The sequence below is a fragment of the Zalophus californianus genome, chromosome 9 (genome assembly GCF_009762305.2).
Source record: "Zalophus californianus isolate mZalCal1 chromosome 9, mZalCal1.pri.v2, whole genome shotgun sequence".
NCBI lineage: Eukaryota > Metazoa > Chordata > Mammalia > Carnivora > Otariidae > Zalophus > Zalophus californianus.
This window is the reverse complement of record NC_045603.1, coordinates 87919210-87947201: the sequence shown is the minus strand read 5'-3', so window position 1 is coordinate 87947201 and position 27992 is coordinate 87919210. Positions and strand designations below refer to the sequence as shown.

General features: G+C 36.1%; 1 protein-coding gene across 1 annotated transcript in view; it reads left to right on the top strand.

The window, feature by feature from the left end:
* PIK3C2G (phosphatidylinositol-4-phosphate 3-kinase catalytic subunit type 2 gamma) overlaps window positions 1–27992 on the top strand; it is a 382139-nt gene that overhangs the window by 340649 nt on the left and 13498 nt on the right. Inside the window, exon 31 of the mRNA XM_027593856.1 lies at window positions 4621–4715. Coding sequence (XP_027449657.1) covers window positions 4621–4715 — 95 coding nt within the window. The remainder of the gene's footprint in view (window positions 1–4620; window positions 4716–27992) is intronic.

Here is a 27992-nt window from a genome sequence, read left to right as displayed (position 1 = left end):
CCTCATCCTTCCCACCCCCCACCACTCCAGCAACCCTCAGTTTGTTTCCTGAGATTAAGAATTCCTCATATCAGTGAGGTCATATGATACATGTCTTTCTCTGATTGACTTATTTCGCTCAGCATAATACCCTCAAGTTCCATCCACATCGTTGCAAATGGCAAGATTTCATTCCTTTTGATGGCTGCATAATATTCCATTGTATATATATACCACATCTTCTTCATCCATTCATCTGTCGATGGACATCTTGGCTCTTTCCACAGTTTGGCTATTGTAGACATTGCTGCTATAAACATCAGGCTGCACATACCCCTTTGGATCCCTACATTTGTATCTTTGGGGTAAATACCCAGTAATGCAATTGCTGGGTTGTACGGTAGCTCTATTTTCAACTTTTTGAGGAACCTCCATGCTGTTTTCCAGAGTGGCTACACCAGCTTGCATTCCCACCAACAGTGTAGGAGGGTTCCCCTTTCTCCGCATCCCCGCCAACATCTGTCATTTCCTGACTTGTTAATTGTAGCCATTCTGACTGGTGTGAGGTGGTATCTCATTGAGGTTTTGATTTGGATTTCCCTGATGCCGAGAAATGTTGAGCACTTTTTCATGTGTCTCTTGACCATTTGGATGTCTTCTTTTCTAATTTTGAATATATTTTTAAAAATATTAATGGATTTATTTTTAACTAGATAAGTTAATTCTACAGTTCATAAACAAAAATAAATAAAGGCCAGAAAAAATTAACAAAAGCATAGAGGTAAGACTAGCCCTATCATATATAAAATTTATTTCAAAGCCTCAATGACTGAAACAGTGTGGTGTTGGCCCAAAAAGGATGAATAAATAGAACATAATAGAATGTCCATAAATAGAATGGATGAAAGACTTTCAATGTAAATAACAAAGTCATATATATGACAAAGAAAACATAGAAAAAAATCCTTTATAATCTGAGGATGAGCTAGTAGAGTTATGAGTACAAATTCAGAAGCCATGATAATTTTGCAGGATATAAAAAACTACAGCAAAGTTTTTAAAAATTCAAAGATAAATGACAAAATGGATGAAATATTTACAATTTATCACAAACAGTTGGTTATCTAATATATAACCATCTCCTAGAAATTGATAAAAAAAAGACCAATGATCAAATAGAATATTGTATAAAGAATTTGAAAAGACAATATGCACCAAAAAAAAAAAAAAATACAAAGGCTCTTAAACAAAGAAAGCATCCTCAAACTCACTCATAATAAAAATGCAAATCAAAATTACACAGGTATTATTTTAACTCATCAGATTGGCAAAAATTCAAAAATTTAATTAATAAGCTTGGTTACAAATCAGCAGACACTCTTATACACTGCTGGTGGTAATGCAATTTGGTACAACGTCCATGGAAGGTGATTTGGCAGCATTTATCAAAATTATAAATGCTAATACCCTTCGACCAGCAATTCTGCTACTGGAAATTTATCCTATATTTGTGCACAGGTACAAAATGACATGCATACGAAGCTGTTTGTTGCAGCATGGTTTGTAACAGCTGGAAAACTTTGGAAACAACCCACATGCCCATCAATGGGGAACTAATTAAATAAATTATGGCATTTCACATAATGGAATAATATGCAAATATATTTTAAAAAATAAAGAAGTTTGTATGATTATAAAAATTTCTCCAAGATCTTTGTGCTAGTAAATGTGCTATTCCTTCTGAGGAAAAGCAGGGAGGGGGCAGTAAAAGTACTTATTCATTTTTGCTTATATGGAGAAACTGGAAGGATGTGTGTCCCTCTGGAGGGATATATGGGAAGCTAATGAAATAATGGTGGGGGAACTGGGTGGATAGGTGTTAGGAATGGGATAAAGATGTTTTACTGTATATTTTTAAAATAAATTTTTATTTTTTAGTTATATGAATATATTATCACCCGTAAAAAGATTTTGAAATGCTGCTTTTTTAACATTAATGGACACACTGTGCATAATAAGTGCTATATTAGCTGCTACAGTGTCATGCATTCAAACATTTTGACACAATCATGCTATAGGATCGATATTATTTTCACAGCTCTTAAGATTATTATAAATGGTCAGATTAAGCATAATCAGATTCTCCAGACTAACTTGAATCAGAAAACCAAAATATTCTAGCCATCTTCTTGTCCATATGAAACTATTCTCAAAATTCTTCTTCTCTGGGTTCTTCATTGAACTCTTTCCCTTAGATTATTGCCCCTTCTTTGCCCCTTTACAGCATGATGTTTAAGAACATAGACTTTAGAGATCATTTAACCCTGCATGGTTTATTGTCTACATGACCTTTGACGAAATGCCTTTGTTTCCTCATGTGTAAAACAGAAGTGACACAAACTTTATAGACTTGCTTTGAGTATTGAGTTAGTTCATGTACATAAAGCTCTTAGCCCAATGTTTGGCATACAGTAAGAGTTCTAGAAATACTAAGTACCTCTACTATTACCACATTGACTATTAAAACTTCCTGGCGGCCTGAATTTTCACTGAATTCTGAACTCTGCTGTGATTGACAGATACTGGTCACTAACCTCGCACTAGAGTTTCAGAGCGGAATATCACTTCAGTCAGTTCAAGTAACAGTTATATGGTTATTATTTAGACAATCATAAATTTATGTTAATTTCTCACCTTCAAATTAAAACTCCTCTGATTAAACACATTGAGTTTCTATGTAGTAATCTTTTCATTCTTTAATTCAAAAATAATATTCATTGTGCATCAAAAAGTCATCAGCATTTTTAACATGCTTATACCAAAAACCCAATTATATTTTTTTACTATAAATGCAATTTACCTCAGTACTACATTCAGAATTATCTCAGTATCTCTAAATCACAATTTCTCTCAGTCATTGTAATCAAATAAAAATATTTTAAGGAAGAATATTTTTATTATTTTTATGTGATTACCATTTCAATTGTAAGAAACAATGCCAATTTTAATTATTTCAATGTCATAATCCACGTTAACAATAGCATTAATTAATATTACCTACATACAATGTGTAAACTACTTTTACAAACATGTAAAAATCTTTAGAGAAGGAAACATACCAGTAAGGTTTAATTATCAAAGTTTAAAGAGGATTAGAGAGCTGAGACTGACTTTCAGAAAACAATTGTGGAGCACAATGAGCCCACAGTAGAACATTGCCAAATTTCTTGTTACTAATAAACTTCTCTCTAACTTCCCTCAGAGAACATGCAACCAGAGTAACCAGTGGAAACATCAGAAAAACTACAAATTATGCTTAATTTGGGGGCTATAAATCAGAAATTTTTAATTAAAAAACCAAAGCTTTAATTTTAATGATGGAACAATATAACTTGAAAAAAATAAGACTACTTTTGTTATTAAATAAATGTTTGGTGTGACATTAAGGAGCAGGCACTGATTTATATATCCCTTGGGGATATAGGAAAAAAGTAAGCCTTGAGGGAGATAATAATACACTAAGCAAATTGAAGCATGTTAAAATAATAATTATGATACAAATATTAAGTAATAAGGGCTGTGCTAAGGGAGTGCAAAGGGAGGTGACAACAGAAGTTATTTAGCATTTTAATTAGGCCTTTTAGAAAGATAAAAGTTCAATAGCCAAAAATGGTGGAAGAGGTCATTTCAAATAAAGAGAATAATATGAGCAATGACTGGAAGGAAATAGCAGAGCATGTTTGTAGAATTGAACATACAGACTACAGCATGGAATAATAACAATGGGAAATTAAAAAACAGAAAGATTCAATAAGAAGCAACAATATAAGTCTGAGAAATTCAGATTTTTTTTTCATAAGCACTGGAAAGCTATGAACAGTACTTTTATCAAAAGAGTAATTTTAGAGAAGTTGCTATAGGAAGAATATACTGGTTAATTGTGTACAAATAGATTTGGGCTTTAGGAGAGGAGAAGAGAATGTTCTAATAGTTCAGACAAGAGATTCTTAAGAGTCTGAACTAGGAGCTATGGAAATAGACAGGAAGAGATGAATGCAAATATATGGAGAAAACTATTACTAATTGCAAACATTTATTGAGAGATTACATTGTGAAAACTTTTTAATTTCTCAGTTGATCATCTCAACTATCCTGAAGAAGGTAACTATTATCTCCATTTTAAGGAAGTCAATTAACTTAGTCATAAGTTAATTATACACACATAGCACAGTCTTAAGTATAGTTCTGGGACCTGAACCCCAGGCTCACTGACTTTTAAAGCCAACACTTCAACTCTCTAATACTTAAGCTTATTGTAGTGAATGTTGAGAAAACTGAAGCCAAAAATGTTGAGAAAACTGAAGCCAAAAATGGCACTAAACAATTGGGAAAATAATCAAAACAAACACAAAATCAATCAAAAACACAAAATATGAGGAGGAAGTTTTGGTTCAGGTTGATTAGACACAAATCCCATCTTTAAACAACTGTTTTCCTAAAGAGTATTATGTTTTCTGTGTGGTCTGAAGAATGTTTCTTTTGTACATTATTCATAGGTTTCATTTTAGTCTTTAAATGTTTAATTTATCCTGTGATGAACCACTTCCAATTTAACCCACTGAAATTCTATTGCTTTATCAGGTGAGAAGTTTCCTGACAAGACGCCTAAGGTGCAATTAGTGATATCTCATGAGGATGCGAAACTGACCATCCTAGTGAAACACATGAAAAACATTGTAAGTTTATTATTTCTAATAAGAAACATGTAAACCTACATTTAGAAATCACTTTCCTCTTTCTGGCAATTAATGTCAACATGAGTGAGAGGAATGGGGCCAGCCACCAAGTTTAAGTGAGGAACAATGGGCCAATTACAATGTTCTGCCTCAGTGTGATGGTGATCCCTGGGGTAAAGACTATAAAATATTTTACAGGAAATGTCCTAGGATGAAAATTAGACTTTATTCACAATGAAGTGTCAGACCAAATCTAGTGAAAAAGGTTTGAAAATGCAGGAATAGGTAGAGTATTAGGATCCAGAGGAAAAAAAGCTAGGTCCCAAGAATTTACATCTGCTTCATCCTGCTGAGCTTAGTAGAAGATTAACTCATCTCTTTGAATAATGTCAGCACTTTCTCTGTAAAGCCAGTAACTCTTAGGCTTTCCCCCCAGATGCCCACTGAGTATGTTGAGTTTCTACCACCAGAACAGTTACCATATTCCGATGTAATTACTCAAGATATATCTTTCCCCTCAAAAAATAATAATATTTTTTTTGAGGAGAGGAGCCCCATCTTTGAATCCCAGAACCTAGGACAGCAATGGTAGTTAACTTTTAAAGAAAACTAAAAGCTGTTCCTTGATAGCCCATTCCTCTCTGAAGATGGGTCCAGGCAGAGGCCTGTAGAGCAACTGAAACGTTGTCATTAAGAGAGGGAGGTTTTTGCATCACCGTGTAATTGATTAATGGTCCCAGTCTGTGTGCAGTATACAGAAAGGGGTAACTCTAAGCCTAGCTACTTCTCCAGTCTTCCCTTAATCTACTCAAAACAGGTTCTCCATGTGGTAAAACTCCCCAGGAGACCGCTCGATATAGAGAAACTCAGTAGCACTATTTGGCTCCATCCCTTATGCATATAAGTCTCTCACAACGTGCTTGGAAAGACTTAAAAGAGCAAACTCTTCTCATTATGACATGTATCTGGAACACACTAGAATTTAATAAATACCTGTTCAGTGAACAAATAGTTGGCATAATTTGCAGGAGATACATCCTTTACAAACTTAGTACTAGCCAGATATCCAAGGATGCTTGTTTGTAAATCTGTGGTGTTCATAATCCTCAATTTTTGTAAGAGCTGGGCAAATATTAGATGTGTTTTTGTAGACATTTTACTCATTAAAATAATTATTTTCAATTGCTTTTGATAAGATAATCATCTTAAATGAAATAGGAGTTGTTTAAGAAATTCTTAGTCTGGGAAATGAAGATTCAATTAGATATATTTATGGCTATCAGCGTGTTCATAGACTTTAAGCATCTACATAAATATTTGTGATAAGGTAATAGAACGTTAAGAAATGGTGTTAATCCATTTGACAGAACTTACATTTGTACATGATATGTGATTATTAATTGAAAATAGTCCTCTTGGAAGTATTTATTCCAGTCATGTCATTGCTCAAAACGGTTTTAGAACATGCCTGTTGATGTTGCTTTTAGATCTAGCACATAAACCACACAGTAAACTTGGTGGTATTACTCAATAGTCACGCCTAATATTTGATCAAAAGCGGTATTAACCAAACTGGTCACCCATTTTATTCACCAGATAAAATCCCCAAATTCCTTTTGACAGTTTTCAAAAATGCATTTTATAGTGAGATGAAGTTGCACTAACAATAAGAGTATTCAAAACAAATGTGATGCAGGCATGAAGGGAGGGGAGAGAGTGAGTAAGAGCAAAAATTTAAGATTTAGGTCAAGTGATGGGTAAGTAGCAAATGACTAGGTGAATCCTACCAAAAGTAAAAGAAACACCTATGGCCCCTAGAGCCTATACATTGCCAATGTCCTCTGAAAGAAAGTTATTAATAATGAAGTGATACTTCTTGCAGTCTGACTTCTCAGTCTCTTCTCCCCAGTCTCTTAGCATTGCCCTAGAATTCATTCCTACACCTCTTCTCTTTTCTATTTCCAGCCCTATGGCTTTAAATATCACTTACATGTCTTTCTTTTCTATATTTATAACTCCAGCTTGGAATTTTCCCTAAAATCCAGAGGCGTATGTATAACTGATTACTCAACAACTCTAGTAGGAATTGAATAGGCATCACAAACTTAAGATATACCAAATCAAACTTCTGATTATTGCCCCCTAAACCTGCTTCTTTTACAATCTTTCTTATGTCAGGAAATAGCACCTTCATCCTACTATTTGCTCAAGTTAAAGTCCTTGGAGTCATTTTGACATCTCTCACAAACTACAACCAATTTATCAGCAAGTTCTGTTGGCTCTGCTTTCACAATAAATCCAGAATGCCACCACTTTGCACCTTCACTGCTACCACAACTACCATAAATTGGTCGAGCCACCATCATCCCCCACCTGAATCACTGCTGTAATCCCTTAACAGGTCTCCCTGCTTCTGCCTGTATTTCCTTCTAATCTCTTCCTAACCTAGGAACCAGAATATTCCTTTGAGAATAAAAGTCAGATCTTGTCATTCTTCTCTCATATCCTTCTGTGGGTGAGGCTTCACATCACTTACAATTAAAGCCAGAGTACTTATTAATCAATGAGGTCCTACCAATCTGGCCTCTGTGACCTTTCCGACCTCATCTCCACAGACTCCCTCAATCACTCCACTCCAGCCTCAGTGACTTCTTTCCTGCTCCTTAAATATGACCAGCATGTTTCTGCCCCAGGACATTTGTACCTGTTATTCACTTTATCTGGAATGTTCTTCCCCAGGTTCATGGCTCAATCTCACATGTCCTGAGGGACTATGTCTTACTGCCATGTTTACAGTGAGGTCCTTTCTGACTCTTACATGGAAAACTGCAAAACCACTACTTGTTGCCACTTCCAAACTTCCTTTCCTTCTTTACTTTCTCCACTGCCCTGTGTCACTGCTATAACCCAAGGGGCTAAAACAATGTCAAGTATACAGTAGGTGCTCAATGAATACTTTGTTGAATAAAAGAATGTCAAATTATTTCTGATGTGAGCAACTAAGAATTAGGATCTTGTTCACCTTGCAAAAATCATCACAACAAAGTTCTCATGCTTTGCATTTTTCACAGCTTCTTTTAAATGACTATTTTATTTCTTCTGTTTATCTGAAGACAGAGATAACACTATAATATAAATGACAGAAAAAATCTATCTATAAATTCTCCAAATATTTTCTTTGCTAATTTCAAGTTTTAACTAATTGTTACTTATTTTGGGGGCCTTTAGTATTTTCACATTCTGAAGTAATCAGACTAAAGAAGTTGTGCTTCATTTTAATGTTAAAATGAATTATTCCGCCTGCAGTTCTGTTATATTTAATATTAAGTGTGATGAAAAGAATTGTTTATCTTATATTGAATCTTTGAAGCTTTGCTCTAAGAATTACTTTCCTTCTGTGAATTCACAAGCAAAAACAAAATTGCTAAAATTTTCCCCTTTTAAAGAAGCCCAAAATGATTTATTCTAGTGAACAGAGACTGACAAAATAAGTCAGTTATTTAGAATCTTGGCCAAGATTTTTTAAAATAATATCTCAGTTTATATAATAAGGAAACATATAAAAATCATTTATATTGGAAAATTTTTTTTAAATATTTCTAGCATTTTTCCCATATAGCCCACTATAAAATGCCTCTAGCCTTAACATCTGCATGTCTCTATGCGTTGCTGTGTCTACAATGTCTCTCTTGGTCTCATGAATTCCCCTCATCTGTGTCACTTCCACACTCTTTTCTTTTAGCTGCTCCAGAATATGTGTATTCTTGAAGGCTTTAAAAGTAATCAATAAGGATTCTAGACTCTTTCTGCTATTGAATATGCTCACACTGTCAGAGACTTTTACACTGTAACAAAATAATATGATTTCAAGTGAGGAAAAGGGAAGCAGGACATGCCTCAAATGGAGGGCTGTTTAATCGTTTCATAAGAGACAAAATAGAAAAGAATAGTTACTATATGAAAATTAACAGGAGAAAAGATAAGAAATAACAAGTGTTGACAAGAATGTGGAAAAAAAGGGAACCCTTGTGCACATTCCTAACAACAACGTAATGTAGATTGGTGGGAATGTAAATTGGTGCAGCCACTATTAAAATCAGTGTGGTTTCCTCAAAAAATTAAAAATAGAAATAAATACTCTATTTATTTATAAATAGATCAAAAAAACCATATGATCCGGTAATTTCACTACTGGATATTTACCCAAGAGGATGTAAACACTAATTTGAAAAGATACATGTACCCTTATATTTATGGCAGCATTATTTACAATAGCCAAGATATGAAAGCAACTCATGTGTCCATTGACTAATGAATGGATAAGGAAATTATGGTATGTATATATATATACATATATATATATATATATATATACATATATATATATATATATATCAGAGAAAGACAAATACCATATGATTTTACTTATATGTGGAATCTAAAAAACAAATAAATAAACAAAAGCAGAAATAGACCTATAAATATAGAAAACAAACTGTATTGTTGCCAGAGGGGAGGGAAGTAAGGGAATGAGCAAATGGGTGAAGGGAAGTGGGAAATGCAGGCTTCCAATTATGTAATGAATAATTCATGGAGATAAAAGGTACAGCAAAGGGAATATAGCCAATGATAATGTAATAGCATTGTATGGTGACAGATGGTAGTTACACTGTGGTAAGCTTAGGATAACATATAGACTTGTTGAATCACTATGTTGTACACCTGAAACTAATGTAACACTGTAAGCCACCTATACTTCAATTAAAAAAAAAAAGACTTATGTAGCCTTATTACCAATAAGTGACTCATACAGTAATTAATTAAAAGGTCTGTTTCATCTTGCTATGAATATTCATGGTATTAGACCTTCCAGCTATAGGCTCAGAAGGGATAAAGGAGAAGAAATGATGGGGCTTGTCTCATTCTATAAGAAGACAAATGTATCTTGAGAGACAATACAGGGGTAAAAACTTGATCTCATCATTTATAGCCCTTAAACTTGTCTTCTGACCATATCAAGTTCTCCAACAGTAAAAGAATTGGCTTCAAAAGCAATAAGGATAAAACTTTGTTCTCATTTCTTTTCTCCCTCCTCTCCTTTCTCCTCTATTTTATTTTCCTTTATTTTTCTTTTCACTTTTCTTTCCAACTATTATCAGCCCAAATTTAGCTATAGGACAGAATATTAAAAATACCTAAGATTTAAATGTGTTTTTTAAATGTGTTCCCTTTTATTGTTGGATTTGCTTAACCATTTGAGGTGATAGACATCGGGTAGTAGATTTTAAAACACACACATTTGAACTTTAATACACTGAAATCAATATATTTTTTAAAAATGAACAGGAGAGAAAGAAGTAGACTCAAACACATCAATAAGAACCCCAGGCTACACACACACACACACACACACACACACAATTTCTTACATTTTATTTTCTATTTAAAAACTTTCTTACAATTTTAATGTGTATGTGTAGCTTGGAGTTCTTACTTTTAAAATATACATTCCTATGTGCAATTCCCAGTGATTTTGATTCTGTAACTGTGGGTTGGTATTTCTTTTCTTTTCTTTTTTTTGAGAGATTGAGAGAGCACATATGTGGGCCAGGGGTGGGGAGGGACAGAGGGAAAGGGAAAGAGAGAATCCGATGCAGGCTCCATGCCCAGCATGGAGCCCAATGTGGGGCTCCATCCCATTACCTTGAGATCATGACCTGAGCCAAAATCAAGAGTTGGACACTTAACAAACTGAGCCACCCAGGCACCTGTAGGTTGGTATTTCTACATCTGTGTTTTATAGGCATTACTGGTCTCATAGAACCCCTTTTCTTTCATATATAAACTTGTTTTCTTCTCTCCTGCTCCCAAATATGAGCATTCCAGAAGGCTCGTTGACACAAGTGGTCCATGGACCACACTTTGAGGAACATTTCTCAAGTGGTTAATTACCCCACAAATGGCACTCTACATACAATGCAAGTTCTGTACATGGCACTAAGCAAATTATGGTGCCTGTTGGAGAAGAGAACAGTTAGATTTAGTAAAGTTAACAAAAGAGCGTTGTGAGGGGCACCTGGGTGGCTCAGTCAGTTAAGTGTCTGACTCTGGATTTTGGCTCAGGTCATGATCTCATGGTCGTGAAACTGAGTCCAATGTGGGGCTCTGCACTTCAACATGGAGTCTGGTTGAGATTCTATCTCCCTCTCCCTCTGCCTTCCCCCACACACACACTTCTGCTCACACACTTGCTCTCTCTAACTCTTTCTAAAAAAAAAAAAAAAAAAGGTGTAGGAGGGATGCCTGAGTGGCACAGTCAGTTGAGCAGCTGACTCTTGGTTTCATCTCGGGGGCTGATCTCAGGGTCGTGAGATGGAGCCCTGCATTGGGCTCCATGCTCAGCATGGAATCTGCTCAAGTTTCTCTCTCCCTCTCCCTCTACCCCTCTCAATCGTGCTCTCTCTTTCTCTAAAATAAAATAAATAAATCTCAAAAAAAAAGAGGGTTGTGAAAATAAAGTACAGATGATAGCAATGCTCAACATGTAAAAATAACAATATTCTGTGTATCCTTTTAAAACTAACTTGGCTAAGTCCTCTGACTATCCCAATTCAATTTTTTTATAGATTTTTTAAAAAAAATTTGTCATTGTTCCATCCTAGATGTACTTCAATCTAAATAAACATCAATTTCTTGATAAAAGACAATTTTCTAATAATAATTATCCCATCGATTGTATTTGGCTTGTATTTCATTAATAAGAAATGATTCTTCTAGAGTTGGCCCATTATGACATAGATCTCCCATTTCAAAGAATATGATGCAAAGCAGTGGATAGTGAAGAGTAGGCAGCCCAGATATAAATATTTCATTGTTTTATGATTTTTTTACCAAGGAAACACTGACCCTCAAAGATTACCAATTATTTCTTAATGAAACAAACCATAAATTGTTCTTAAACCTATGATAAATCATATGCTAATGATAATTGATCTCTTTCCAACACCAGTATCTTTACTCCTTCATGAATTTTACTATTCTCAGGATCTTGATGAAACTTCACTGTCCATACATTTTCTAAACCTCTTTGATAGCACTCTTTCTGAGGCTTCCTTAGCTCTCATAAATTTAAACTAGTTAATGTACATAGTGGCTTAATAAATGCTGGTTTCACCTTTTGCCCTTCAATGTCAAGATTTTCTTATATTCAGGGCTTTAACTCTTCAAACTAATTTCCTAAAAAATTCTATTCAGTCTGTGACTTCAAAGATTATATAAATTACTCTTAAATTTATATCTCTACTTTAAATATTTCTCTGAACTCGATTTACATATGTTCAACTGCCTGATGGGAATGTACATTCTGATATCTTGCCATCTCTTTAAACTCAATAGTTCTAAATTATAGTTCTCTACTTTTCTAAAATCAACTCTCAGTCTTGACTAATTTTTTTAAATTTTTTAAAAGATTTTATTTATTTATTTGATAGAGAGAATGAGAAAGAGAGAGAGAGAGAGCATGGGGGTGGTCAGAGGGAGAAGCAGACTCCCTGCTGAGCAGGGAGCCTGACACGGGACTAGACCTTGGGACTCCAGGATCATGACCTGAGCCAAAGGCAGTCACTCAACCAAATGAGCCACCCAGGTACCCCTCAGTCTTGACTACTTATTTCAAAAAATTGTTGCATCAACCTCAAGTAACCCCTGATCAAAACTTCTCTATAATTTATTTTCTATATTTTAACTTATTCCAATACTCCTATGTATAATCATCAGCAACCGTTTTTAGTTTCCTGTTACTTTTATTATTGCCAAAATCCTATTCTATATTCTCTATTAATTCATCTGTAGGTTATTTTGATTGATTTTTATGATATTCCTATCTTTGTTTTCTACTTCCTTTAATCCATTCTGCATTAAAACATCCTAAAATTCCATTTTTAACATATCAATAAAAAACGCTAAAAGAATCTTTGTAAAACTCAAATCCCTTAGCCTAATATTTAAAGTACTACACAGTTTAGCCACACCTACCTTTATAACCACCCTCCCCAACACAAAACTTATATTCTAGATGGTTCATTCATTGTTTACCAAATACATTCCAGTCCTTCTAGCAAACTATAGCATACTTCTACTTATGTTCTATTTACCTTCTACATTCAATTCAGCTTCCAGGCTCAGCTCAAACATCTCATCCTTTCTGGAGCTCCTGGGTCACCCTTGCTCCTGGTGATCCTTCTCCCCATTGGCCTCCTGTTATACCTACTGTTTACACCATCCATTTGATATTCACTGCCTTATCTCAGCTCTTGAAACTTTTATCATTGTGGTTCATCCTGTAGTTTCAATTGTTTTGAAAATATACTGATTGTAAAAATTGTGGGAAATATATTTGGTATACTCTGCAGTGCTTAGCATAATACTATGCCCTTAATACATGTTTGTTAAATAAGTGACTATTTATTTAAGTGTACATTACTGTGAAAAATAGCCACAATGCAGAGCAGTTTAATTTGAGCTATATTTATAAATGAATAGCTTTTCTCTGTGAATTTTGTTGTCTGCAATACATAATGCTAAACTTGAGAATGACAAATATCTGACCTTCACATCTACCTCACTTGAAAATAAAGTGATTTCCTGCTGAGGATTATTTCTCTAATTATTCAACAACTCTGGACATTTACCGTATCTCCAGCTGACATAGCCATCAATGTACATGATGCAAATTTTATCTAATCACTCTCTGTTCTTTACTGACAGGCTTTTACCCTAATTGCTATTCTTTATCCAAATCTTCCTCAGTTTTACATTCTAACTCAAACAAACCAACAAGCAAAACATAAGCTAGGGTCCTGACATTGGTCCTCTTAATCTGGTTCCTTCCTGGCTTTTCTGAAATCAACTTGGGAGTCAAATTAGCATCATAGTTGCAAAATACATCCCTCACCCAACAACAAAAATTTGGCATTCATTCACAGACAAAAGTATCTTTGTGGGAGCTGTGGAACCTAACACCATATACCAAAGGATCTAGGAGGACTCTCACCCACCCATGTACCAGATAATAGACACACAGACCTCAGTCCCAGCTGAGGACCTTGAAGTGGCTCATGAACTGGTTCAAGCCCCTCTTAGCCATGGTTAGGGAGCTCCTGGAAAGCACTTTCTTTTAACAGTCATCCACAGATGAAAGAGCCTATGTGGAAGTCTAGGTTTGCAGAGGGGAAGTTTCATCACACTGTTGTGGAACAAAACATGAGTTTGAACACTTTGAAGTGGGCAGTTAGTAAAGACTGGAGGAGGTGACAACTACTTCAAATTTGAAGACAACAATACAAAACTTTAAGTAACATGAAAAATCAAGGTAACATGACACCACCAAAGGATCACAATCATCTTTCACTAACCAAACTCAAAGACGTGAAGATATGTGATTTGTTTGACATGAAGAATTCAAATAGCTTTTCAAAGGAAACCCAATAACCTACAGAAAGCACAGAAAGACAATTCAACAAAATCGGGAAAATAATACATTAAAAAAAATGAGAAGCTTATCAAGAGATAGAAATTATTTTTTAAAAAAGCAAAGAGAAATTTTGGAGCTGATGAATATTATAAATGAAAGGAAAAATACAACAGAGAGCATCACCAGCAGAATGGATTAAGCAAAATAAGAATCTGTGAGCTAGAATACAGGAACTTTGAAATTATCCAGTAAGTGGAGAACAAAAAAGGAAAAAGAAAAAAAAAAAAGAAATGAAAATACTGAAGAAATCCCATGTGATCTTAGGATACCTAAAAACTCTGAATTGTTGGAGTTCCAGAGAAGAAAAAGAAAAGAGATAGAAAGCACATTTAAAGAAATAATGATTGAATACTTTCCAGATCTGGGCAGAGATTTGGATATCTAAGTTCGTGAAGCTCATAGTTCCCCAAACGGGCTCTACTTAAAGAGATCCTCTTCAAAATACACTATAATGAAACGGTCAAAAATGAAAGACAAAAGAGAATCTTGAAAGAAGTCAGAGGGGAAAAAAGCTTGTAACTTACAAGGGACCCTCCCTAAGATAATCAGCAGATTTCCCAGCAAAAAGCTTACAGGTCAGGGGGGAATGAAATGATATATTCAAAGTACTGAACTAAAATAGATGCTAATCAAGAATACTTTACCTGGCAAACTGTCCTTCAGAAATAAAGGAGGGATAAAGATTTTCCAGACAAATAAAAGATAGAGGATTTCATTACCACTAGACCTGCCTTATAAGAAATGCTGAAAGGAATTTTTCAAGCTGAAATGAAAGGATACTGATAAGATAACATAAATACATATGAAAATATACAACCAATGGCAAAAATAAGTGTACAGTCAAAGTCAGAGTACTCAAATAGTGTAATATGGTTGAGTGTTAAACATTTACCTCTAATATAAAGGTTAAAAGACAAGAGTACTAAAAATAACTATAGAAGAGCAAGATGGTGGAGGAGTAGGAGACCTAAATTTCATCTGGTCCCAGGAATTCAGCTAGATAGGGATCAAACTGTTCTGAACACCTACGAACTCAACAGGAGATTGAAGAAAAGAATAGCAGCAACTCTCTGAACAGAAAAGCGACCACTTTCTGGAAGGTAGGACATGCAGAGAAGTGAATCTGAGGCAATATTTGGGAAGATAGACTCCGGGGGGGAGGAAGCCTCCATCAGCCGCTTCTGGCAAGTGATAGAGCAGCAGAGCACAAAATTGGAACTTTTAGAAGCCTGTTCCACTGAGGGACGTTGCTACAGTGGCTAAGCGGGGGTTGGAACTCTCACTGGGACAGTGTGGTCTCGGGACCCTCAGGGTCACAGAAAGACCGGAAGTGCCTGAGTGCTGCAAAGCTCCCAGGTATTGGAGCAGGGAAGCCGTCTGCAGAGACGGAGCCGAGGAGTGTGCTCTCAGCTCGGAGTTGCCATAAACCGTAATCCACAGCACAGCCGGGCCACTGTTCTTCAAGCAAGGACCCAAAAACAACAGATCGGGGACACTCTTCTTCCTCCCGCAGGAGGAGTGGCGAGGGAGTGCACCACAGGGATCTGCTGGGTTTGGAGACTCCACACAGAATTGTGTGCCAGAGATAGAAATGCTCAGTCACAGGCTGGGTGAGCATAGAGTGTGGCCAGAGACCAGGGAGACAGGAGTGATTGACTGCTTTTCTCTGGGGGCTCACTGAGGAGTGGGGCCCTGAGTTCTCGGCTCCTCCGGGGTGGAGATTGGGACGCCGCCATTTTCACTCTCGTCCTCCAAATCTGTATAGAAAGCTTGCAGGGAACAAAAGTTCCCGAGAGCAAACCAGAGCAGATTACTTAGCCCAGACCGCAAGGGCAGGGCAATTCCACCTCCAGCAAAGACATTTGGGAACCACGGCAACAGGCCCCTCCCCCAGAAGATCAGCAAGAACAGCCAGCCAAGACCAAGTTTACCGATCAATGAGAACAGCAGAACTCCAGCGGTAGGGGAATACTGATTTGTTTAGTGTATATTTCTCTGGGGTCATTGTTACCGTGAAAGCATTTTGTTCTTTCACTCATCTACTCTCCTCTGGACAAAATGACAACATGGAAAAGATCACCTCCAAAAAAAGAACAAGGGGCAATACTGACTGCCAGGGACTTAATCAATATGGACATCAGTAAGATGTCAGAATAGGAGTTCAGAATGATGATTTTAAAGTTACTAGCTGGGCTTGAAAAAAGCATGGAAGATATTAGAGAAACCCTTTCTAGAGAAATAAAAGAACTAAAATCTAACCAAGTCGAAATCAAGAAGGCTATTAATGAAGTGCAATTAAAAATGGAGGCTCTAACTGCTAGGATAAATGAGGCAGAAGAGAGAATTAGTGATCTAGAAGACCAAATGATGGAAAATAAAGAAGCTGAGAAAAAGAGAGATAAACAACTACAGGATCACGAGGGCAGAATTCAAGAGATAAGTAATACCATAAAATGAAACAAGATTAGAATAATTGGAAGTCCGGAAGAAGAAGAAAGAGAGAGAGGGGCAGAAGGTATATTGGAGCAAATTATAGCAGAGAACTTCCCTAATTTGGGGAAGGAAACAGGCATCAAAATCCAGGAGGCACAGAGAACCCCCCTCAAAATCAATAAAAATAGGTCAATACCCCGACATCTAATAGTAAAACTTATGAGTCTCAGAGACAAAGAGAAAACCCTGAAAGCAGCACGGGAGAAGAGATCTGTAACCTACAATGGTAGAAACATTACATTGGCAACAGACCTATCCACAGAGATCTGGCAGGTCAGAAAGAATTGGCATGATATATTCAGAGCACTAAATGAGAAAAATATGCGGCCAAGAATACTATATCCATCTAGGCTGTCATTGAAAATAGAAGGAGAGATAAAAAGCTTCCAGGACAAACAAAAACTAAAGGAATTTGCAAACACAAACCCAGCCCTACAAGAAATATTGAAAGGGGTCCTCTAAGCAAAGAGAGAACCTAAAAGGAACATAGACCAGAAAGGAACAGAGACAATATACAGTAACAGTCACCTTACAGGCAATACAAAGGCACTAAATTCATATCTTTCCATAGTTACCCGAATGTAAATGGGCTAAATGCCCCAATCAAAAGACACAAGGTATCAGACTGGATAAAAGAATAAGACCCATCGATATGCTGTCTGCAAGAGACTCATTTTAGACCCAAAGACACCCCCACATTGAAAGTGTGGGGAGTGGAAAACCATTTTTCATGCTAATGGACACCAAAAGAAAGCTGAGGTGGCAATCCTTATATCAGACAACTTAGATTTTAAACCAAAGACTATAATCAGAGATGAGGAAGGACGCTATATCCTACTTAAAGGGTCTATCCAACAAGAAGATTTAACAATTGTAAATATCTATGCCCCTAACATGGGAGCATCAATTTATAAGGCAATCAATAACAAAAGCAAAGAAACACATTGACAACAATACAATAATAGTGGCGGACTTTAACACCCCCCTGACTGAAATGGACAGATCATCTAAGCAAAAGATCAATAAGGAAATAAAGACTTTAAATGACACACTGGAACAAATGGACTTCACAGACATATTCAGAACATTCCATCCCAAAGCAAAAGAATACACCTTCTTCTCTAGTGCCCATGGAACATTCTCCAAAATAGATCACATCTTAGGTCACAAATCAGGTTTCAACCAGTACCAAAAGACTGGGATCATTCCCTGCATATTTTTGGACCATAGTGCTTTGAAACTACAATTCAATCACAAGAGGAAAGTTGGAAAGAACTCAAATACATGGAGGTTAAAGAGCATCCTACTAGCGAATGAATGGGTCAACCAGAAAATTAAAGAAGAATTACAAAAATTCGTGGAAACCAATGAAAATGAAAACACAACTGTTCAAAATCTTCGGGATGCAGCAAAGGCAGTCCTAAGAGGAAAGTATATAGCAATACAAGCCTTTCTCAAGAAACAAGAAAGGTCTCAAATACACAACCTAACCCTACACCTAAAGGAGCTGGAGAAAGAACAGCAAATCAAGCCTAAACCCAGCAGGACAAGAGAAATAATAAAGATCAGAGCAGAAATCAATGAAATAGAAACCAAAAGAGCAGTAGAACAGATCAACGAAACTAGGAGCTGATTCCTTGAAAGAATTTAGAAGATTCATAAACCCTTGGCCAGACTTATCAAAAAGAAAAGAGAAATGACCCAAATAAATGAAATCATGAATGAGAGGGGAGAGATCACAACTAACACCAAAGAAATAGAAACAATTATAAGAACATATTATGAGCAACTCTATGGCAGCAAATTCGATAATCTGGAAGAAATGGATGCATTCCTAGAGATGTATCAACTACCAAAACTGAACCAGGAAGAAATAGAAAACCTGAACAGACCTATAACCACGAAGGAAATTGAAGCAGTCATCAAAAATCTCCCAAAAAACAAAAGCCCAGGGCCAGATGGCTTCCCAGGGGAACTCTACCAAACATTTCAAGAAGAATTAATACCTATTCTTCTGAAACTGCTCCAAAAAATAGAAATGGAAGGAAAACTTCCAAACTCGTTTTTATGAGGCCACCATTACCTTGATCCCCAAACCAGACAAAGACCCCATCAAAAAGGAGAATTAGAGACTAATATCCCTGATGAACATGGATACAAAAATTCTCACCAAAATACTAGCCAATAGATCCAACAGTACATTAAAAGGATTATTCACTACAACCCAGTGGGATTTATCCCTGGGCTGCAAGGTTGGTTCAACATCTGCAAATCAATCAACGTGATACAATACATTAGGAAAAGAAAGAACAAGAACCATACGATCATCTCAATAGATGCAGAAAAACATTTGACAAAGTATAGCATCCTTTCTTGATCAAAACTCTTCGGAGTATAGGGATAGAGGGTACATACCTCAATATCATAAAAGCCATCTATGAAAAACCCACAGTGAATAATATTCTCGATGGGGAAAGGCTGATAGCTTTCCCCCTAAGGTCAGGATTGCAGCAAGGAGGTCCACTATCACCACTGCTATTCAACATAGTATTAGAAGTCCTAGCTACAGCAATGAGACAACAAAAAGAAATAAAAGGCATCCTAATTGGCAAAGAAGAAGTCAAACTCTCACTCTTTGCAGATGATATGATACTGTATGTGGAAAACCCAAAAGGCTCCACCCCCAAACTGCTAGAACTCATACAGGAATTTAGTAAAGTGGCAGGATATAAAATCAATGCACAGAAATCAGTGGCATTCCTATACAACAACAACAAGACAGAGTAAAGAAAATGAAGGAGTCGATCCCATTTACAATTGCACCCAAAACCATAAGATACCTAGGAATAAATCTAACCAAAGGGGCAAAGAATCTGTACTCAGAAAACTATAAAATACTCATGAAAGAAATTGAGGAAGACACAAAGAAATGGACAAACATTCCATGCTTGTGTGGATTGGAAGAACAAATATTATGAAGATGTCAATGCTACCTCGAGCAATCTACACATTTAATGCAATCCCCATCAAAATACCATCCACTTTTTTCAAAGAAATGGAATAAATAATCCTAAAATTTGTATGGAACAAGAAAAGCCCCCGAATAGCCAGAGGGATGTTGAAAAAGAAAAGCAAAGCTGGTGGCATCACAATTCCGGACTTCCAGCTCTATTACAAAGCTGTCATCATCAGGACAGTGTGGTACTAGCACAAAAACAGACACATAGATCAATGGAACAGAATAGAGAGCCCAGAAATGGACCCTCAACTCTATGGTCAACTCATCTTCGACAAAGCAGGAAAGAATGTCCAGTGGAATGAAGACAGTCTCTTCAACAAATGGTGTTGGGAAAATTCGACAGCCATATGCAGAATGAAACAGGACCATTTCCTCATACCACCCACAAAAATAGACTCAAAATGATTGAAAGACCTCAGTGTGAGACAGGAGTCCATCAAAATCCTAAAGGAGAACACAGGGAGCAACCTCTTTGACTTCAGCCGCAGCAACTTCTTCCTAGAAACATCGCTAAAGGCAAGGGAAGCAAGGGCAAAAATGAACTATTGGAACTTCATCACAATAAAAAGTTTTGAACAGCAAAAGAAACAGTCAACAAAACCAAAAGACAACTGACAGAATCTGAGAAGGTATTTGCAAATGATATATTAGATAAAGGGCTAGTGTCCAAAAGCTATAAGGAACTTATCAAATTCAACACCCAAAGAACAAATAATCCAATCAAGAAATGGGCAGAAGACATGAACAGGCATTTTTCCAAAGAAGACATCCAAATGGCCAACAGACACATGAAAAAGTGCTCAACATCACTCAGCATCAGGAAAATCCAAATCAAAACCTCAATGAGGTTTTTTAGTCAGAATGACTAAAATTAACAAGTCAGGAAATGACAGATGTTGGTGGGGATGCGGAGAAAGGGGAACCCACTTACACTTGGTGGAAATGCAAGCTGGGCAGCCACTCTGGAAAACAGTATGGAGGTTCCTCCCATATGACCCAGCAATTGCACTACTGGGTATTTACCCCAAAGACACAAATGTAGGGATCCGAAGGAGTACATGCACCCCGATGTTTATAGCAGCAATGTCCGCAATAGCCAAACTGTGGAAAGAGCCAAGATGTCCATCGACAGATGAATGGATAAAGAAGTGGTATATATATACAATGGAATATTATGCAGCCATCAAAAGGAATGAAATCTTGCCATTTGCAACGACGTGGATGGCACTGAAGGGTATTATGCTGAGTGAAATAAGTCAATCAGAGAAAAACATGTATCATGATCTCACTGATATGAGGAATTCTTAATCTCAGGAAACAAACTGAGGGTTGCTGGAGTGGTGGGAGGTGGGAAGGATGGGGTGGCTGGGTGATAGACATTGGGGAGGGTATGTGCTATGGTGAGCACTGTGATTTGTGTAAGACTGTTGAATCACAGACCTATACCTCTGAAACAAATAATACATTATATGTTAAAAAAAAAAAAGAAGATAGTAGGAAGGGTAAAATGAAAGGTGGGGGAGTCAGAGTGGGAGATGAACCATGATAGACTATGGACTCTGAGAAACAAAATGAGGGTTCTAGAGGGGAGGGTGGTGGGGGGATGGGTTAGCCTGGTGATGGGTATTAAAGAGGGCACGTATTGAATGGAACCCCTGGTGTTATACACAAACAATGAATCATGGAACACTACATCAAAAACTAATGATGTAATGTATGGTGATTAACATAACATACTAAAATTTTAAAAAATAGAAAAGAAAAATAACTACAGCTGCAGGGTGCCTTGGTGGCTCATTAGGTTAGGTGTCTGCCTTTGGCTCTGGTCATGATCCCAGGGTCCTGGGAAGGAGTTCCATGTAGGGCTCCCTGCTTAGCACGGATTCTGTTTCTCCCTCTCCCTCTGCCCCTCCTCCCCTCTCATGCTCGCTTTCTCTCTCTCTCAAATAAATAAATAAAATCTTAAAAAAATAAATAAATAACTGGGGTACCTGGGTGGCTCAGTCAGTTAAGCGTCTGGTTTTGGCTCAGGTCATGATCCCAGGGCCCTGGGATCGATCCCTGCATCAGGCTCCCTGCTCAGTGGAGTGCTTCTCCCTCTCCCTCTGCCTGCTGCTCTGCCTACTTGTGATGTGTCTCTCTCTCACTCTATGTCAAATAAAATAAATAAATAAAATCTTTTAAAAAAAGATTTTTATTTATTTATTTGACAGAAAGAGAGCAAGCACCAGTGGAGGGAGTGGAAGGCAGAGGAAGAGGGAGAAGCAGGCTCCCCACTGAGCAGGGAGCCCAATGCAGGCCTCGATCTCGGGGCCCTGGGATCAAGACCTGAGCCGAAGCCAGACGCTTAACTGACTGAGCCACCCAGGCACCCCTAAATAAAAATCTTTTAAAAAATAAAAAATAAAATAAGTAGATAAATAACTATAGCTACAATAATTTGTTAATGAATAAACAGTATAAAAAGGGGTAAATTGTGACTTCAAAAACAAAAGATGAGGGAATAAAGGGTAGAGTTTTTGTATGTGATTGAAATAAATTTATCAGCATAAGTAGACTATTATACCTAAGTTTTTTTTAAGATTTATTTCTTTAAAGGGGGGAAGGGGCAGAGAGAGAGGAAGAGAAAGGCTTAAGCAGCGTCCCCCATGAGCTGGACACAGGGCTCAATTCCACCACCCTAAGATCATGGCCTGAGCTGAAATCAAGAGTCAGACTCCCAATCGACTGCACCACCCAGGTACCCTATACCTAAGATGTTTTATGTAAGCTCCATGGTAACCACAAAGCAAAAACCTGCAGTAAGTTCACGAAGGATAAAGGGAAGGGAAATCAAAGCATAGCACTAAAAAAAAATCATCAGTTCACAAAAGAAGGCAGCAAGAGAGGAAGAAAAGGGCAAGGGAACTAAAAAATAACCAGAAACAATTAATAAGATGACATTAGTGAAGTCCTTAGCTATCAATAATTACTCTACATGTAAATGGATTGAATTCTCAATCAAAAGGCATGGAGTGGCTGGATGGAAAAAAAAAATGACCCAATTATATACTGCCTATAAAACACTCATTTCACCTTATTTTTGTCTTCTATAGCCTTACTGATTTTCTGTATGCTAGTTCTATGAATTATTAAGAGAAGGGTGTTAAAATCTTTAATTATAATAGTGAATTTATATAATGTTATATGAACATTTAAGATTATTATGTTCTCTTGATTAATTGGCCCCTTTATCATTATGAAATGAAATTCTTTATTCATGGTAATATTTTTTGCTGTCAAATATGCTTTGTCAGATATTTATATAAATTTTCCAGTTTTCCTTTGATTCATGTTAGCATGGTATACATTTTCCATTCTTTTACCTTTAACCTTTCATCTCTTTACATTTAAAGTATATTTGATATAGATAGATAATATACACATAGATGATAGATGATAGATTAGATAGATGATAGATAATAAATAGATAATAGATAGATAAATAGATGATAGATAGATAGATGGCAGACAGATGACCATACTAGAGTTGTACCTAGCAATCTCTTGGTCATAGATATATTGAACTTATAATCACATATAACTTCTTAAAGTTCTCCCAAATGCTATTCCTAAGCCAAGTGTTTCATATCCTAGATTTGCAGAATGAGTTTTTCAGACCCAAAAGAAGAACTTGGCACTGAGTCTATTGTATCTAACCTTGTTAGATATGGTTCATCGTTCTAGATCTTCACATCTCAGCCCTGATTACGTGAACAAGCATATTGGCCATAACACTCAGATTATTGACAGCTGTACATCTCATATCTGTATCTTTATTTAAATCGTGATAAAACTGTTTAGTAGGACAGAATCAAGGCAAATATTTGAGGTATATAGGTAGAAAACTCATACTTTACCTCTGAATTACTAGTTTCTGGGTTTTTTGCAAAAAAATCTTCAATACTATCAACTATAATAACATCATAAATCTAATCTTTCAGTATTTCATCTGTTCTTCACAATTCCTCAACAATTATTAACAAAATGTAGTCTGTCTTTTATTTGTACAGTTTTCTTAGCATTTGGGGATAGAAGCTAAGAGTCAGAGGATTTGAAATCATTTGGAGTGCTTCAGTGCAACTGTTAAAAAAAGGTTTAATAACACTTAACTCAAACAATTCTTCAGTGTTTTCTATCGAGTAGATTGTAAAAAATAAATGAGGTTTAAAGCCTTACTTCGTACATGTTGTTAAGATTGAGAAATGGAAAAGCTTGCAGAACTTCACAAGACACTTCAGTAGCAAAGTCTGGAGCTCTAATTAAAACTCTGGATCTTTAGAAGCAATTCAATTCTTATGTATTGAGTCAGAAAATATAAGAATTCAATCTATTAGACTGTGACTTCTATCTAGTTGTTAACTGCATCAAGTTGAGGATTAAAAATTTTTAATATGTATGTAATAAGATGATCATGCCCATGAATTTGTTATTTCTTTGAAAGTAGAAATCGTTTCAGCAACTCTTCTGTGACCTCTCATAGATCATCCAAAGCGTTAGACACATGGTGGTGTGATTTTTTAATTGATTGTTTTAAAAAATTACTGAAAATCACCTATTAGTGACAAAAATTCAATTAAAGGCTTAATTGGTGTGAAATGAAGCAGAAAACTATCTTAATTTAATTCATGAGGACCTGAAATCATCCCATTCTGTATTAACAAACACACACAGAATGGTTGGAAACATTCCATCATTTCTTTAACTGAAGCACTGAGCAAACTATATATCATAAGCACTTTTCTTGTACTTCTGTAATTTTATTGTACATTGTCATTTTATAAAAAGACCCTCTTCATGGTAGCTAGCCTGAGTTTCAGAACTGCAATTTGACAGGCACATAGATGAGGAAAATGCTTTTTTATTGTTATTTTGCTTCTGGCCTAGACCTCAGGTTTTGATAGCACTATCATATTTTAATCATTAGCAGTTGATTTCTACCAAAGCCTATCTTATCATATGATTGGAAATATTTAAGTTAAAATAAAAACTTTATGGGAAATTCTCATAAATTATTCATCAAAAAGATAAGAACCTATTAAATACAATTAAGCTTTGAATTAATCTACAGAAGTTATTTTTAAACCATCTATCTTCATCATATTTCTGATAAAACTTGATCTAGAAGTGCTCTTAATTTGAATATGGCCATTTCCCTTGCATTCTCTGTAGAGGGTCAATACAGGGTAGTATTTAAGAGCACAAGTTGTAATAAAACCTTTTCAATAAAATAAAGACAATAATACTGGCTCAATGGTTATTTTAAGATAGTGCTTTAAGTAAATACTCTATGTGATAGCTATCATTATTATTATTATTGCTGTATATGAAAAATAAGTATCTTCTTCATAAACTCATATGAAAATACTAAAAGGGTTGCTGGCCTACCCTGCAATGTGAAATGGTTTTATTTACTTTATAAACAGTTTACATTGTGCTTTGTTTTTATAGCAACATGCTACTGGTTACTCTTTTTTTCTTAATTTTGATAAATTAACCAGTTTTTTCAATATGGTTTTATTCATTGACCACAAAAACAACAGAAGTAGCATTGATTTAAAACTCTATGTGCAATGTGGGGCAAGAAAGGAAGGCAGAATTAGCATATTTAATTATTTATACACCTAAAACAATAACGTTAAGAAGTCAGCATTGTGAATAATGATTTACTAATACACATATATGCATTTTAATTTTTATACCCAAAACAATAACCAAGATAAGAATCTCCTATATTTCACTCTTAGTTGAAGAAGTGTCTGCATCAGTGATGCTAGGAATATGCTAAGGCCTTCCATTCCAACCTTTTCAATTAGAGGGACCTAAACTTTAAAAAAGTTTTCTAAACTTTAAAAAAGTTTAGAAATTTAAAAAACTTTAAACTTTAAAAAAGTTTTCTAAAAATCTGATAAATTTAAGAAATATGAAACAATTTTTAAACTACTATAAATTCAGTTAGTGCTTTTAAAATATTAAAATTTTCTTATCAAGGGCGCCTGGGTGGCTCAGTTGGTTAAGCAACTGCCTTCGGCTCAGGTCATGATCCTGGAGTCCTGGGATCGAGTCCCACATCGGGCTCCCTGCTCGGCAGGGAGTCTGCTTCTCCCTCTGACCCTCTTCCCTCTCGTGCTCTCTATCTCTCATTCTCTCTCTCTCAAATAAATAAATAAAATCTTTAAAAAAAATAAAATAAAATAAAATTTTGTTATCAAAAGCACCTACATATATTTGAAAAAATAGTAGCACATATGTATGAGACATATTTATTTCCTCTGTAGGGAATGCTTGGTGCAAATGTGGATCCAGCACCTTGTGTCCACCCAAAGGTCCCCAGTAGGCACACTCTAATTAAATTGAATGTACCTGTTTCTGTTTCTTTCATGTACTCCACAAAGGGTTGCACAGAGGGGGAAACTGCATAAGGCATGGGGGAAAAAATGATTTTAGTTCACACACCACCATCTATTAGGCCTCCAAGAAATTGTCAGATCATTGCTAGCTCCTAGGAGATTTAAATAACCTGTTGTATTTTTGTTAAGGAGTTTTTTTTTTAAGGAGGTAAGTGGAAACAGTCCAGAGAGGTGGGGAGGACTATCACAGAAGACTGGACAAGGTGTCATGAAAGGAGGACAGCAATCAGAGACCAAGTCTTCAGGGGAATGTGAGGATGGCAACTAAGGATTAGTTTGAGACTGATTACAAGCAATTACTTTACAAATCCAGTCCAGCTCCAGTTGCAGGCAGAAAGGGGTAAAGAAAGGAAGTAAGCATCTATTGTTTAGTAGCTGAGAGATAAGATAAAATCAAAGTTTTAGAAGTGGACTATTGAGATATCAGACATAATAAGCAGACCTTGACACAAATACTCCTGATCAGCCATGAAACCGAACAAAATACATGTGAAGATCTGTTCTATCTGCAGAGAGATGCCATCAAACAGCAAGTGTTCAGGGTAAACACCTAGGGCAAACCTTGGGAACAGACCCCAAGACACATCCACTTTCACCTTAGTAAGTTAAGAACACTTTTAGTTTTTATATTGCATGATAGATATTGATTCGACAAATAGCCATGGAGTACTTTCAAAGAGCTAGATGTTATAAATGGATAGCTCATCCATTCAGCCATTTGATAACCATTTATTTAGTATTCACTGTATGCCAAGCACTGTGTTAGGAATAGGATTTCTAGGAAAGAAAGGAATGTCGTGAAAGAAAGGCAGAACTACAAAAAGGAAGAAAAGAATACGGTAAAGGGAAGCCCAATCTCAAGGGAGGATTTAATTTTTCACTGGAGATTCAGAGGCCCGTTGAAAGATCAGGACAAAGGAACTGAGGGTGGGGTTAGGGTAATAGAGTAGTGAGTCACGAATGGAGCCAAAGCCCAAAGGAAATGTGAGGGGAGGGAAGTGTAAAATATCAAGACGTGGATTTTCCTTTGAAAGAATTTCTAAGCTCATAAGGGAGCTAACATATATAAAACTTCTAAAAATATAAAAAATGAGAAACATTTTACCAGAGAAATCTAGGATTCAGAGTTAGGATGAGCAACAAAAATGAAGTTTGGATGACTTCATGTCGTCTTTTGAGCATAGTAAAAATATTAGCCAGAATTCTAGAAGAAAGTAGTAGCACTGTTTGACTTCAATCCACTGTGAATAAGGAAAACCTCTGGGTGATACAAGGAAACTTATTGTTTAGATTGAGCATCACACTAAGAATTCTAGATTGAGCATCAGACTAAGAATTCAGTATCTCCAAGCCTTATGATTCCTCAGGTCAAAGTGTTAAATCTTTGTGAAGATCTAAAATGCAAACAGAGTAAAAATCCTAGGTTAAGACATCTAGACAGGTATAGGTTATTTAATCACTTTAAAGTTAAATTTAATTCACATAAACATAAGGGCAGGGGATGAAATGAGAAGTATTGATAAGAAGACAGCTAGAGTTTTTTTATACTGAGCTATGATCTTTAAGAAACAGGATATGGTGAAAGTAAGAAAGAAAAAAAATAACATTGATAAGACAGCTGCTTTGGAAAAAAACAAAACAAAACAAAAAATCTCTAAAAGACCTGAGAAATCAATAGTCTGCATTGAAAGCTGTTAAGGACAGACTAAGCCCACTGCTGCTCAGATCTAATGCACCCCTGATTTTGAATTGAAATCTGTGGTGTTCTATTATTCTAAAAACTC